Source organism: Anarhichas minor, unplaced genomic scaffold (genome assembly GCF_050575085.1).
Source record: "Anarhichas minor isolate MPS153535 unplaced genomic scaffold, ASM5057508v1 ptg000025l, whole genome shotgun sequence".
Classification (NCBI taxonomy): Eukaryota; Metazoa; Chordata; class Actinopteri; order Perciformes; family Anarhichadidae; genus Anarhichas; species Anarhichas minor.
Window position 1 is genome coordinate 12359509 of NW_027466471.1, and position 16479 is coordinate 12375987.

General features: G+C 42.2%; 1 protein-coding gene across 1 annotated transcript; it reads right to left on the reverse strand.

Moving 5' to 3' along the window:
* Positions 1–277: 277 nt before the first annotated feature.
* On the reverse strand, positions 278–4807 carry slc14a2 (solute carrier family 14 member 2). The gene is made up of 11 exons (XM_076099522.1): positions 4784–4807; positions 4331–4396; positions 4022–4205; positions 2771–2960; positions 2326–2454; positions 1927–2119; positions 1376–1523; positions 979–1113; positions 779–828; positions 376–691; positions 278–315 (listed from the first exon to the last, which is right to left on the reverse strand). Exons 1-11 carry the CDS (start codon positions 4805–4807, stop codon positions 278–280), a joined length of 1473 nt encoding a protein of 490 aa, XP_075955637.1.
* Between the last annotated feature and the right edge of the window lie 11672 nt (positions 4808–16479).

A 16479-nucleotide genomic window follows, 5' to 3' on the forward strand; every position in this document is an offset into this window, starting at 1 on the left:
GAAACTCCCTGATGCTGTTGTTGTTAAACCAAGGCAGGTATAACCTATACTATATATACAAGGATATGGTTATTTATGGTAAACTGATATTTGTGCTCCTGACATCTGCCAGAACTTTTCTACTATGTCCAACAAGTTGTTGTAGACCTTGTTCAGTCGGAGACAGAATAAGCAGGTCATCAGCCTAAAAGTTTTGGGAGGATGCCAATACAATTTCTGCAAGATGGAGTGTTCGTCTCTATCCTCTGTCTATCTCTCCCGCTGCAGACATGCAGTATTAAACATGATCCGCAACAGTGACCACAGTTAGATCATCGTGTCTGATATATTCAGCACGCTGCTGTTCGACTCCAGGTGCATAGCCTTCGACACGTGTCTCGTCATTTTTCTCGTCTGATGCCTCACTTGCTGCTCTATTTTCTTCCAGTCTTTCAAGCTGTAGCCTCAGTTGCAATTTCTCATTCAGTATCATCTCTTCTTTGATGGTGTTCTTCTCCTCGCGTTCTATCCTCTCTTTCTCAGCCTTTTTCACTTTCTCCTGCTTCTTCAGCTTCCAGAAGAAGCCCAGGTTTTTCTCGGGGTACGTGACTTTGGCCAGCGGCAGCTTGAAGATGTTCTTGATTCCCGTTGTTAAGAGGAGGAAAGTGAGGGCAGAGAGACAGAAAGGCCAAGTGCAGGCTGGCAGACCAAACTGTAAATGAAAAAACAAATCCCGTTACTGTAAGTAACTTGTGTTTATTATGGACTGATCTAACATTACGAGTCAGAAAAACCTTACCGTGGACAAGATATTGGCAATGGCTGAGCCGAGGTATGCACAGAAAAAAGCTGTTCAGGAGAAGAAGAGAGATACTGTGAGATGACATACATGTCCATATCTGGTCGCTCTCTGCCAATGTTGCATGTGTCATGTTATCATCCTTCATGAATTAGATTTCTTGTTATAGATAGTGTTTTAACTTCCAGATGTGTACTAACCACACGTGATGGCAAGCAGATGCACCTGCCAGGTGAGAGCGTAAAACATGCCTCCGATGGCAATGCAGGCTAACACACAGTTGTATCCCCAGAGGCCAAAGTAAATGTCTCCAAAAGGTGCTGCCAGTGCCAAGCCTGCAAAATATGATAAATCACAGCAATCAAAGAAATGCCAAGTTACATTTTAGGTTGGATTATCTTAATAAATGATGACCCTACTGGTAATTTTGCACGGATTGTGAGGGGATTTCATCTTGTGGTTGGAACATATTGACTTGAATTCATTCTGAAAGCATGTAAGGAAGCAAAAATAAGTTTTTTTTGTAGTTGCAAGCTCTTTAAGTTTAAGGACAGAATGACTTTTGCATTTGACTGTCGAGGTATATTGTCCACTCACCTGAAACCATGCCCACGGCAGATCCCAGGACAGCATGAACGCAGGTGATAGGGGAGGAGATGAACAGTGAGAAAATGAAGATTCCTCCGGTTATCGGGTTGTCACAGCCGTAGACCTGGCCTATTCCCACAGGCACCGACATGAACAGCTTGAGAGGTAAAGACATGGAGGTTGCATAACTGTAGATCCACAACACAGCATGAATTACAACTGCAGGTGTTTCCACTCATGTTGCCTCATTAAACCTCTCGTGGGGGTGTGTAGAGACTGATTGATTTCCGTCACTCTCCTGTCAGCTTTGATACACCCACACAACTCACACATCTAATGCAGGATTGTAATTACACATAGCTCCGACAGAACATTTCAATCAGATACCTTGCAGGGAACATGGTATGTAAGCGCTGATGAATCTGTCACATCTAAATTACATAACGTTGAAATGCTATCAGAACAAAACATCTGATGTTGAAGTGCACATAGCATCTACAGTGTACCAGCCCACAGAGAGGTGTGTAGCGTGTATAAACAAATCCTGGCCTGTCACTGACCTGGGCTACGTCGATTTCAGCCCAGGTAATGTTGGGCAGCTCTGAGCGAGGCTGAATGAGGACTTGGGGGAAGTGGTGGTTGTAGTGTCCAGTGGCAACCATGTGGAGACACACCAGGATGTTGAAGGGCAGGGTGAACACTGGCAGATCCCATCGACTGTTAATAGATGCCAGGGCACTGGACACGATCGGGCTGAAAACAGAAGGATATAACATCACCCGTATTAGGTTTATAACCAACTCAGGACATGTATATGGTCATACTACTGTAAACGGATCCGTTTTGACATTTGTCTCGTCTTGTTTTGGTTACTTTATCTACTTTCTTACATCTACCTCTCATTTCTTATGAAATGAATACACTGCATCATTTTATTATTAGTCAATCTTGTTGCTCACCACATCATGGACATGAAGATGTTTGGTAGCAGGAGCCACCAGTACCAGTCTCCTTTGTTGGAGAACACCGCCATCAGCAGACCCACCAGGATGCCATTGTAACCGTACAGCCCTGCAGCTATTGCACCCCTGAATGAACAGTTATTTGAATTGATTAATTCAACATATTCTGCTATACAAAACTATGTAACATCGTCCTACATAGTCATTTCACTTTCCTCTACCTCAGAAAATGATCATCCAGTTTTGTTTATAATTTTTTGCATCATGTTTCAGGTCAGTACGTCTACTGTTGTTGTGACTAATAGCGAGTCATGGGGATTTAGTGTGAATGAAGGTACGTGGACTGCAAGTGAGTGTTAATTCACAACCACTTTTCTTTATATACGGTAACATCTAATTCAGATTTAATTTATTAATATCTGTAGCATTAGTTTGTTCAAACCTGTTCTGTTGCAGAATAAGGGCTGAAATGGTGGCAAAGAGTGTGCCCACAAAGCCGTTGAGAGCCCACCAGTAGTTTTGCAGGATGAGGCCAGCAAAAATGATGAGGCCGCTTAGAGGGTTGTTGACGAACATCACCTGAGCAGCTCCACGCAAAACCCAGTCCAGCAACTGCAGCAAGAAAAACTGCTCTGGAGGACAGAAAGAAAGAACAGACAGCGTTGACATTTGCCCAGAGCTGCTTGATAGGCTGCGTCACAAAATGCTTGTTCAAGGTCACGGAAGCCATATATTATATGAATAACAGGTTTGTCGACTGAAACAGAGTAGCACTGTATCTTATCTTCACAGGGAACATGTTGCACATGTACAACTATCTATAGCCTGGCTTACCTTAAAGGTACAGTTTCAAGTTCCTGTCAGTGACACATAGGTGTTTGTAGGTGGATATAATATATATTCTCAAATTTGTGCCTGGTCTATAGACTTTTAAATGGTTTGGCCCCTCCTCCACTCCGTGACTTTGTATACACTCGCTCAGCAACTTCTATTAGATCAGCGAGAATATCCTCTACACGACACTGTACAATACCATTTCGCCGCACTAATTTTGGTCAATCAGCCTTCTCTGTAGAAGCAACACACCAGTGGAACGCCCTGCCTGAAAGTGTGAGGAGCTGCAGCACTATTAGCACTTTTAAAGCCAACTTAAAAAGTCTTTTAAAAACTGCACAGCACTGCACACACTGACCTCAATTCTTGTGGTCTTTTCTGACTTGATTTTATTGACACACATTAATTTTTGATGTGCTATTTGTGTGTAGCGTTGTATTGGGTGTCTTGTATGTTTTTATGGTATATCTCTGTATTATGTCTTTTCCTTTTACTGTGTTGTCTTGTCCTTGTTTGACCTGCCAAGGGACTGCAGATGCAAATTAGCTGAAGCTACAATCTGGTACAGTGCATCGAATGGAGACATTTATGTTTAAACTGTACATGGTCCCTTTTAAATAAATAAAAAAAATAAAAATAAAAATAACACATTGCATGGTTGCGTGTTACTTGTTATTTAAATTTGTTCTCGATTAACTCTCTCAATTCTAGTTTCGTAACTGATCTCAAGGTTGAGTATCCCAGCTGATGAACACAGAATGCCAATAATTTTACAGCAACGTTGTGCATCCTGACTGGTGTAGTATATTCAGCCTTTGTGTTGACCAAGAGCAAGTAAAGAAAATTAGAGTTGACTTACTTTCCATCCATTTTCCAAACACCTTCATGTCTCCAGAGAAGTAGGAGATTCCTTTGAGGAAGCGGGCCCTGGCCGTCTGCCGATTTCTTGGCCCTGGCTGCTCAGTCTCGGGCTCCTTTCTGTCCAACTGGGAGTCGTCATGCTCAGACGGCAGGTCAGGGTTCGCCATCAGGGGCTGGAGCTCCTGCAACCACCATTTTTTTGGTTAGAAATGAATTAGAGAATCTCATTCCAAGACAGTTTGAAGCATGTAAAATACACACAACATGGAACTTATGCTGTGCATCTAAACTGTCAACACTGACTTACAGTGAATATGGGAGCAGGAGAGGAGCAGGCAGCCGAACTGGAACTGTTGATATTCTTCTGAATATCCTGAGAGGAGAGCGGAAAAGTTGTCACTCAGCAGCACATTAAGTCTTCATCACTACTTATTATAAGTAATAAAAAAAAGTATTTCAAAATGAAAGAAAAAAGAAAGAAATGTTAATTGTAAATTATGATCATGATTTTGCTTTATTTACTGCATATAATACTCTTCCATGGGTTCTAACTATGGTCAAAGATTTGAGTTAATTGAATTTTAATTAACTATCCATCAAAATCAATGCTCTCAGATGAGGGAATACTATACCTTTCATCATTTTATACCTATAATCTTTAAATATTAGTTCATTCGATCAAGCAGGCACACATTCATTTAAGTTTAGCAACATTTGACTTTCCTGCTTAACTTTGAAAAACAATTACAAGTGCTCCTACCGTTGCGCAATGGCTTCCAGGCATGTGTCCTACAATAGACGCAGGCCAGCTTCTGTCAAGCTGTGCGACAGAGGTTTCCACTGACAGCTTTTATAGCAACGGACCGCAGAGAAAACCCCACCTCTCATCCATCAGTCTCTACAGGAATCTCTGTCACTGTGATCATTTTTGCCACACCCAAGAAAGATCTAAGATTATCATGTTCACATCTTAAACAAGATAAAAGGAAAGCTGTAAAGGGGGTCTGTGGTATTATTTTTATATTTCAGCTGCCAATATTTTGCAATTTGAAATGCAAAAAATGTTTTTTTTATAGAACATATTAAGGCCTATAGACCATATTTATCCCATTAAAAATAACTTAAAACGTTCTATATCCATCTAAAGACAAACATGGAATAGTTATGGCTCACTAGTACAAACACATCACACTGACTAACACGGTCGCTTCGCAGCAAGGGGGTCCCGGGTTCAATCCCGTGCTGGACGGCCCTTCTGTGTGGAGTTTCCATGTTCTCCCCGTGTCAGTGTGGGGTTTCTCCAGGTTCTACGGCCTCCTCCCACAGTCCAAAGCTTAGGTTAGTTGTGGAAATTAAATTAAATTAAAAAATTGAATGAAATGACTTGGGGGCTTTGTGATATAGGCTACTTACCTGAGTGATAAAGTCAAAACAGGTAAATAAGGCAAACTGTTCAAATGTAGAAGTGGTTGTATATTTGGTTGTCTAGTATTTACTTATGTTTGCTAATCCTGATGAAGAAACTTAAAGGATTCCTTCTGTAAGAAGTGGATGCATTAATGATCATGTGTCTGTTGTTTTTTATTCTTAGTTGTGGTGCATGTCAATATATTGATTTACGTTTGTTCACAGTGCAGAAAAATGATCCATTCATCCTCCATTCATTCCCTTCACTCAATAAATGGTAAAATGGCTCTTTGATGCTTGTGTTTAGTTTGCGCACCAGCTACAAGCTCTACGGTCCAGTCGATCACTTACTCCCTCATCAAACAATACTAATCTAAATTGAGGTTTAGATTATAACGTCTTTTATTTCCAAAACTTTGAGGTGTTTTTGGTAAAATAACAGACAATTTGAACCATCTGAGGAGTTTAGAATGGAAATGTATCGTTGGTAGAACTACTAGCAGCTCATAAACATCTGTAAATACAGTATTTATTCAGTTGTATAAAATGATGATCATCACATGATATCAAAGTCACATCATCATCAACAGCAGACACACACAACACAGACTTACAGATGGATAATGCGAGGGCAGAGGGCTATGTTTGTTCCTTTAGCATTTATTTAGTCGTTAAACACAATTACAGCACAGTTACACAGCTGATGATCAGCAGTGATTGCTGCTGCAGACATCTAGTCATCGCTGAAGACGGAAGAGGAGTAGAAGACGGAAGAGGAGTAGCCTGAAAGAGATTTACAACATTTTTCTGAAACTCATTAAAAGAGCAATCAAGGACAAACAGCTATGTTTTTTTTCTCCTTTGTCCACTCTTGAAATAGTTTGAGCTGTGAAATATTGTTTCACATGTTGGTTCACTTGGATGCATGTAAATTGACATGCCCTTTTTTCAACAGATTTGTTTTTCCCAGCAAACATGACAAACACTTGTATAGTTGCAAAATATTTTAGTAAATGTATTTGATCATAGCATATGAGCATATCAAAAACACACCAACCACTAGTGCTGGGCGGTATGACCAAAAATGTGTATCACGGTATTTTTTAAGATTCTGGCGGTTTCACGGTATATCACCGTATTTCTTTTTTTCCTTGACTGTGTTTTTATATAGGTTTATAGTGGCTTACTCTACTGTCAGGAGCACATAGAATATAAAAACATGTTAATGTCATCATGTATAAAGGCTTTGATTACTATAGGGTGTGGTCGTTTGTTCCTATGTTGGGATAGCAGTTTGGCTGAAGTAGGCTACTGTCGCCCCGGTAAGACGAACCTTGAATCCAGTGTTTTAATCATTGCTCTGAACCCGTCTTTCTCGACTGTCTGTAGCGGGACCATGTCCTTGCATAGGTGGATCGTTATTGCGTTCGTAATGTCGCTCCACCGCTTCTTTTTCTTGTCATATGCAGTGCCTCGAGCAAATGCCTCTTCAAGCGATGCCTGACCCTTCAGCTTCCCTGTTTCACTCGCGCTAACGTCACTGGTTGACGGTCTCGAATCCGACGGCCGTCATCACACTCTTGGTATTCCAACACATGTTTTCTGCTGAGGTGATGAAGTAAGTTGCTCGTGTTACCACCAGCTGCAACAGCAGTGGCTCGAGAAACTCGAGAAACGTCGTTTAAACCAGCAGACCTCTCTCCAAGGGTGTGATACATACAAATATCAGAACTTAAACATTGGATGGTGACCTAAGAGTCATTTGTCTCTGATAGTGTTCATGGCACCTATGGCAGCTGTTCCGTGACAGAATGTTCATCATGTTTAATAGCAGCAGATATTTAACCTGTCTGTCCAGTTACCTGAAGCAGTTATTGAATGGACCAACTTAACCTTCATGTTTTACTGCATGCTTCTTTGCACCTGTCTTCCTGGAAACTCAATGTGGCATACCGGAGTGGTATGTGTTTCTTGACAAGAAAATAGGAATGTGTAGAAGGGCATTTGAGCGCATAACATTGGTCGTGTTAACATGTCAAATTCTCTATGCGTAAACGCAGCAGAAATTGACCCTCTAACATGTCAGGAAGTTTTTCTACTCTGTACGATGTCTAATTTTGGCATGTTGAAATAAATATCTGTCACAGCCAACAGGTTGTTTTCTAATAGGGGTGTTAAAAAGGAAGTCCGTGCTCAGCCCTCCCCTGTACTGCCTGTTCACGTTTGACTGCGTGGCCCCCCACAACTCCAACAGCCACAACCGTCATCGGCCTAACGATGACGGGACGGCCCACAGAGAGGAGGTCAGAGCCCTGACATCTTGGTGCCAGGACAACAACCTCGCCTCTATGATTTTCTTTTCTATACATAGCCTATTCATTCAGCGTGGTTGAAGGGAGATCAAGGATTTCCGTTGCCAGCGAGTGCTTCTCTGTAATTGTTGTGCATACAGTTTGACAATAAATGTCTTGAAGCCTAACCGATTGGATTGTATTCTTTTACTTTACGGTGCTTCCAGCTTCTGTGACAAAGTGGCATGTTTCAAGTAGCTTTACATGGGAGTTGTGTGGGTCAATGGCACGCAGAGATTTTGGAAAATCTGAGCACCGACTTGTTCAACAGCCACTTGAGCGTCAGTGGTTGACGCTAGAAGAGTAGGTTGACAGTGACATCTAGTGGAAAGATAAGAAATGACAAATCAACTGTGTCTTTACTTCCTTCCTCTCCTCATGATCACTTGACCTGTAGACCTCACACTGGAGCAAACCAACACATTCCTCTGGATCCATTCAAGCAGCTTCTTCACTACAGACTGAGAAGGTTGTTTCATAGATAATACACAAACTCTTGCGAAATCAAACAAATCAGGCCAAGCTGCATGCAGGATCAGACTCTTCTGCCCTTTACTTCTAGAACGAGATCTGACAATATTAGAAAAGGCAGCAATTCAGTGTTTTCATGCAGCTAACTGAGCCTCATGCACACACAAAAAGGACGGGGCTATAGTCTGCCCCTATGCATGTGTTTGTTTCTGTGTGTGTGTGTGTGTGTGTGTGTGTGTGTGTGAGAGTGTGTGTGATGGGGTGGTGGGTTGTGAAGGGGCTCTCCAGTCTCTGCCAGAGTCTATGGAACCTGATACTTGATGACTCCCCATCAGAAGAATGTGAGTTTCCTTCTCTTGGAGCATCTGGCGTGACGCCCAACCACATCTCCATCTGTGTGTTTGTGTGTGTGTGTGTGTGTGTGTGTGTGAGTGTGTTGTTACTATTTGCCCCTTTTTCAGAATGAGCGGCCTCTTTCGGCACAGTGAGACATTCTTTGTATGATGGTTGTCTGATTTGTTTTCTTAGTGTTCCGCTAACATGTCGTCACTTTCATTTGAAACTTTCTGTCTGGGAAAAAGGGATGCTTGCAGGCGTTGAGCTGCAGGGGTCTACATACAGGCGACAGACACTAAAAAAACAGTGTTGCTAGCACATTTTCAGACTGTATAAATATTTTCGGAGGATTTAAATAACCTAACAATAAGTGTGGATATTTTTCTTAATCAACACACACGCCAGGAACAGTTATAAACTAACCCATCCTTCATTTATAACACAGTTTGATGTCATGCAGATGTAATAATGCCACCAGTTAGTGACTGAGCTGCTTTATACATGATATTTGAATTACAAAAACATTAGGCATCAAACTGCTCGAGGGAACGATGGACTTCCAATAAACCCAAAAATCAAAATAAACGTCACAGAATATCTGTATCGCTCACACAAACAACTTGTCACTTGATACTGTGCTTTATTGGGACGTTAGAAATACACCTGCCATGACATAGTTGTGTCCCCTAGCAATGCTGGAGTAGCCCATACCATGGATGTATAAAGAGAACGGAGTATATGCGTCATTTGCGTGCAAAAGCTCACGAACGTCGACGGAAAGCAAGCTGTACCCAGCATGCCGTTCGGTTGTGCGCATTACAAGCTCCACCAATGGTTTGAAATGGTATACAATATCTGTCTCCTGAACATTGTGTGGATGGATGAAAGCAGATTGGGTTGTATTTGCATAATGTATTTATATATTTTTTTTTTTGCTAACATTAGATATTTTCACAGCTACCGGCCATATCTAGCATTACAGAAATGTGTTTGCTAGAGCGTTTGAGAATGTTATTCGGCAGAAGGGGAGAGTGTGTTGCTGAGTCAGAGAAAGGGCTCCAACAAAGTTCATTTTCTCCTGATTTGTCCGTCTGAAGAAATGCCATTTTAGTAAATGCCAGTTTAGATATGTGGCTTGTGAAAAATGGGCCCTATGTTTACATCGGTTACCATGAAGCGATATATTTGGTCAAAATCTGTTTCCATGTCACTTCCCATTGGAGTTAATAGACTCAACCTGCTGCTGGTCTCCTAAAGGGACGGGCCATTGGCGAAACCCACGTGATACAGATTCAGGAAACACTCAGTGGGCCGTCTCCTTTCTGAACGATCACTGACTAGATCCCAAGAACTCACACTCTACACTGCACTTCCTTGGGTCCTCAGCAATACTCCCGCCAAGTGTGAAGTTGATCGGCTGAATGACAAAATTGAAGGACATATACACATGCAAACAGAGACTCCTCCCATTTCACTTAGATTAGATTTTTAATAAGATGTACCTGTAGTTGATGGTTTCACTTAGCAGACTTTTGAGACATTAAAACTAAAGTAAGAGGTGCTGGGAGAATACAAATTAGACCTTTCACCAGCTACTCCACACATAATCAAACATCTTAAAAAAAAAGAGGGGTATTTTTAGTGGGTTTCTTTTTGGTTTTTACAGTTTTCTCCTTATATTTGTTCTGTGGTAGAGAATATTGAGAGAAAACTCCCCTTTGACATTGCCACTTGAAAAACATCATTAAGTGTGTGTGTGTGTGTGTGTGTGTGTGTGTGTGTGTGTGTGTGTGTGTGTGTGTGTGTGTGTGTGTGTGTGACAGCAGGGGAGGCGAGTGAGAGCAGGTATGAGTGAAGACAAAGGCTGACTTGTTCACAGCGGTGCTTTATCCTCATTACACTCCTCATTTGTTTACACTGTTAACTCTCACTTCCTCCATCCTTCACTGCCTCTCTCTCTCTCTCTCTCTCTCTCGCTGGTGACACATTCATTCAGCACACGATCTGTAATCAGTGTTTATACTCTTGCCTCCCCTCACTCACATGGGTTGCAGCTCAAACATGTTACTGTAAATTGGTCCGTACGCCGTGTTGGCAGGACACGCAGGCTTACAAACATTTCACATCTGAATCAATAAGCTGAGGTGCTAAGCAAGATGAGGAGGAGTCAACAGACATCTTTTGGAGGATTATGAGGAGGGTGAAGTAGTGGAAGTGTGTTTGGTGGTGATGAGTTACACCAGTTGGTGGAGGGGAGATGTGAGCGAGGGGGTTAACTGTGAAGCAAACTCTTGGTTCACAAAGAGATGGGCCTGCAGAATTAAAATCAGACCGTCAGAGAAAATGGGAGTAGAAGAGATAGATGAAGAGAACGAAAGAGAGGGAGAAGGGAAGAAAGAGAGAGAGAGCGAAGGAGAGCAAAAGACAGAAAGTAATTGCTTCTATGATGGCTTCCAGCTGCATGGCACTCGGCCAGAGACCAACTCTTCATGACACACTCACACACACACACGCATGCACGCACACACACACACACACACACACACACACACACGCACGCACACACACACACACACACACACACACACACACACACACACACACACACACACACACACACACTTCAAGTCAGTAGTGCAACATAAACATAAGATCTTGGTATTTTCTGTCAATATATGTTAGCAACTGTAACATGTTCGTTTGCTCAACGTAAAAAATCCATTTTGTGATTGAAATAATGGCCTGTTACTTCCAATCATTTCTTCCTGCTCTGGTGGCTGAAAATGTGCACAAATACAAATGTGTGTTAGTGTATACTTACTATGCGGGATACGAGGGCCAAATGCTTTTTTAAGAGCTCTACCTCTGCAGCTTGAGGCATTACATCAGCTAGAACAAGGGTGCAGAAGACTGGGGACCACAATGACATGCAACGTTACAAAGTACATTACCCATCCATTCAATATCTCACTTCTGCAATTACAACATTTTCTCATTTTAGCATAAAGATAGGAAGGAGCGCCTTAAATGTGCTGGTAAACAACTTTACACTCACGGTTTATTAAAGATTCTCCTCTGAAAAGTGGAGCTGAAGCTCAGCTGGAGACGTCAACACACGGTGTCAAAGATTCACTGACAACCGTTTGTCATATACTGCACATATGGGCAGATGTGAGCGGTTTGTTGGTGATATATGTTTGTGTGTATATGAATGTTGGAGGCTTAATGTGGCATCTGTTTGAGAGATAGTAAATTAGCAAGTTTCCCTTCGAGGGAAGCGACAGAGTGTCACTCAAAACAAATTGCTCACACACACACACACAAACACACACACACACACATACTCGCTCATACAGAGTGCACATCACAACAAAACCACAATCACGGAAGCTGTTATAAACATTAAATAGTGGAAACATGGTAAATAACTTAGAGACAAATCAGGGCTGTGTGGCAGGAGAGAATAACAGATGAACAACAATTCTATCATTTACAAACACTGTCAACAAATAATCAATCAAAATGAATTATGATAGTGGAAACAAACAGAAATATTTCTATTACAGTATTGTATATATTGTAAAATCACTGAAAATGTGCTCTATTTTGTAAAAAAAACAACACATGCAAGCACTTGCAAGTTGCGACTGTGTTGGATTAACAGGCAAATAGATGTTTTTAATTATGACTTTTTTATGACGTAGGTGAGCTTGGCTGAAATATTTATAAAGACAGAGATAGGGAAGGGAATTTGTCGGCCTGTTTAAGAGCTCATTTTTGGTTCTAATGTCAATCTCTAAAGAGAATCTCTCTAATTGATAAGCAGCTAACACTTTACTCTACTCTGCAGGTTAGTCTTGGGCTGTTCAGTAACTCCTAAAACAAGGCTTTCAGATGGCTAATCATTGTTTTGAGCCAGTAAAGCCGTCTGCTGTTTGACATTCTCCCAGCTCTTCGCTCTTTCCCTCCAACCCTAGTTGCCTAGAGGCTTTATCCACTAAGTCAAAACATTGGCAGCTTCAATATTTTAATCCCTTTTTGAAAACTGATTTTCCCCTTTATGGCTCATGCTCATCTGTTTCTATGTGGCCGTGACCAAGAGAATAATGTTATTAGAGTCCAAGTAAAGACGAGAGCGTTGTTTGGATCAGATAGACCTTGATGAGGGCTGGAAAGAGCAAGTAAATGTATCTTTGTGGCGAGCCAAATTTCTCCCGCTCCCTCTCCCTCTCTTGCGTTGATGGACGTCCACCGCTTTGCTCTCAAGCAGATGGTAGAGGCATTAGGACGGGGATCTTCAGAAACCAGAGAAGTAAAATTATTATCTCTGACATTTCAATACAGCCTTTAGTCCAAGCTTCCACTAGAGCTTCCAAATCCATTTAAGCTAATCTAGACCCCTCTTCACACAGCTTATCCTTCTCAAGGCTCTTCCTTTTTAAACCCCTTGGATCACTGCTCGTCAAAATCATCTCAAACAATTTACAGTGTGTAGAACGCCCCTACAACATAAAGACACTGTCGTGTAATGACATTTAAACCCTCGGATACTGACTGGAAGTGACTGTATCCATTTCTCTCGGTGTTTATGCTCTCAGCAGGAGACGAGCCAAATCCAAGGCTATGGCACGGTGAATTAGCACTGCATGAGTCGACTGTGGTCTTCACTTTCGCAGCGATATGAGCAGTTATCAGAATCACAGAGAGTCTTATTATGCATGCTAGTAAATGACTAATATTTAATGAGACCCACATTTAACCTTCTAATGGCTCTTTATTAGACTAACAAGCTATGCCCCAGTGTGTAGGCTGCGTGCGTGTGCGTGTGTGTGTGTGTGTGTGTGTGTGTGTGTGTGTGTGTGTGTGTGTGTGTGTGTGTGTGTGTGTGCGCGTATGAGAGCAGAAGTGAAACACTAATTAAGCTGTCGGATGGTGCAGCAGATTAGGCAGGCCCCCTGCAGAGTCTATGGCCCCAGTAGGCAAACAGGCTTCATCCCTGAGTCAGCCAACCCAAATACATCTGAGCCCAGCACTACCCAGAGCTCAGCAATAACACCAGTGCTCACTACACCCAAATATCTTTAGTCCAGTGAGGACGGATCAGATGGCCTGCCAGAGCCAACAGCCCAGACTGCTGCTTGACTCAGAGAAGGCTTGACAGCGATTTTAACTTCAGCTGAAGGGGAGATTGTTCACCCTTCACTCTACACACACATTAGTATGCATATAAATGTATGTGTTCATATGCGTTGAGCATGTATGCATGCGCAGATCAACTTGCCAAAAATGCTTAAACACAGAACATGAAGGTTATCAGAGATAAAGTTAAGGAATGACAAAAAGAGATGAGGAGTTTGAATGTTTTGCAGAGCGTTTGTGTCATGGTTTCAAAAACCACAAGGCTATGAAGTTATTGTGTGATGTGTGTGTGTGTGTGTTTTAAGATGTAGTTACCCCACCACAGAAGGAAGGAAACTCTAGCCTCGGCTTTGCACAAATAACAGTTGAAACTACTGTAAGAGGTATGATGGGGCAAATGTTAAAATAACTTTTAACAGCCTATTATAAGTTGATTTCTCTTACTGTCTTGAGCTTTTTTTCTCACACACACACACACACACACACACACACACACACACACACACACACACACACACACACACACACACACACACACACGCACACACACACACCATTCATCTGCTGTCAGTTAACATAAACGAATGAGGTGCGTTCTGTTCTTGTCCTTCTCTTGTAGTCCAGCTCAGCACTGAGATGGGCTGTGGGTCTCTGAAGGTTTTGTGAGTCCTTCATCCACGTCCTGACCTGGGTTTAAATAAATTAATGAAGGAGGTTGCTGCACATTTCCCACCATATGAATAACACATATTTTATGTGTCTCTATTGGATTTGTGGGTTTTTCACTCAGGGTGGCCACAGATTCTGATCTGGACTTCTCTTACATTTATTACAGCAACAGAAACGGCATCCTGTCCAAAGGGACCACAGCACTGTTACCCCACCTCACAGTGTGTGCACCGATGAACAAACCGCAAACAAGTAAAAGATCCTTTTCAACCTTTCAAGTGATTTGTTAGATGGAGACTATTTCAGCTGAAAGCCCTTCCCAGGCTGTGTGCATGTACCTACGTGCCTGTGCATGGCCTGTGTGTGACTGCAGCTCGTCCTGGAGGATGTGTGGCTGCTCTCCCAGCCTCTTAAAATGGCCGCCTGGAGGCATGGAGGAATAGGGTTCCTTTTATTAATGCTACACCTTTGATTAATCTGAGCAAATCTGTTCCCCATCCAAGGGCTGACAGGTCTGTGGCTGAGGCAGGGACCCCAATACACAAACACACACACACACACACACACACACACACGCACACGCACGCACACACAAACACTGTCTGTGAGTGTTGACACAGTCCAGATGTTGGCAGCTCTGTTCGAAATGAAAGCAGGGCAGCCGGCCAACAACCTGAACCACTCTCCCCATCAAATGATATGTTTACAATAATACTGTTCTGAGACTCGGGAGACACACGCACATGTGCACATGCGTGCATACAGAGACACACACATTCACACATACAGTGCGCACACACACACACAAGCGCATTCTCAAAGCAGGGGAAATGAACTAATGGAAAGCTAGCGAACCACATGGGTGCAAAAGCAAACCAACTTGTGGTGCGGCAGAAAAATAGAGAGAAAGAGAGAGTTTGGTGAGGCCAAGAAGAGAAGAAAAAGCTGAAAATGTAGAGACAGGGTGTGACAAATAGACTGATCAAAAGAGAGGAAGGAATCATTATCATTGCCTTGTTTGGATCTGTATTTCCCCTGCTGTGTCAGTCAGACAGAGAGAGACAGGAGATGGACAAATAATAGTGTAGTTATGTAATGTGCCTTGGAGGGTTGGAACTGAAAATGCCAATGGTTCCACACAGAGGTGCAGCAGAGGTCAGACTTTACCTGCTGTTCTCTATAGCAGTCCCACTTGAGCATTTTCTACCTCTGGACCCCGAAAAACCAACAGCAGAGATTGAATCTTTTTCTTTCCTTCATCAGGCTGTTTCACTTAATTAATTACTGGTGCTAGCCAGCCTAAGCGCTGTAAATACTCAATATATCTCAGAAATTTGGCATTTATCACAAAGATTAAAAACATGAACATAAATGTATGCAATGCAGTTTTATTTCATAAGATGAATCATTTGGCAAACCTTTTTTTTTTTCTCACAAAGCTGCCTGAGGGGTTCTGAGCCGCACGGAGAGAGCTGTTTTTTCTTTTTTCTTTCTCACACACACACTTCATGTAGACACAATAACGTATCTGCCCAGGTGTTTTTATCTAATGACTGCCTGAGAATATTTCTATATGTTGGCACATCAACAAACATCGTCAACGTGCGTCTAATGAGCAGCCACTCGGTTTCAGTCTGTTGACTCTAATCACTCGTTTGTTCTCTGCATGTTGCTCTTGACTGTCACACAGTGTCAAACCTTCATGTGTACCTGACAGCTCAAAGCTTCACTCTTCTTCATTAAGCAGACACAAAAATGCCAAATGCACACATTCAGGCGTGTGCATGTCGGCAGATATGTTCAGAAATGTGACGATTTGTTTGGATAACATCACATGCACAAACATACAGGTTTTGCAATAAGCATCCTATTGCTGCTGTTCAGTTCCTGGCTAAATCCAACAGATAATAGCACCTTGTTGTCGCCGAAGTAGACAAGCCACTGCAAGCATAAAAGAAAGAAAGACTACGTAAAACAGTCTGATAAAGAACTAAATCCTTTCATCTGTTCCAACAAGACTAGACAACAAGAGAAGTGGTCCTGACTTTGCTTACTGTTTGCCTCGGCTCGTTTGGAGGAAGTT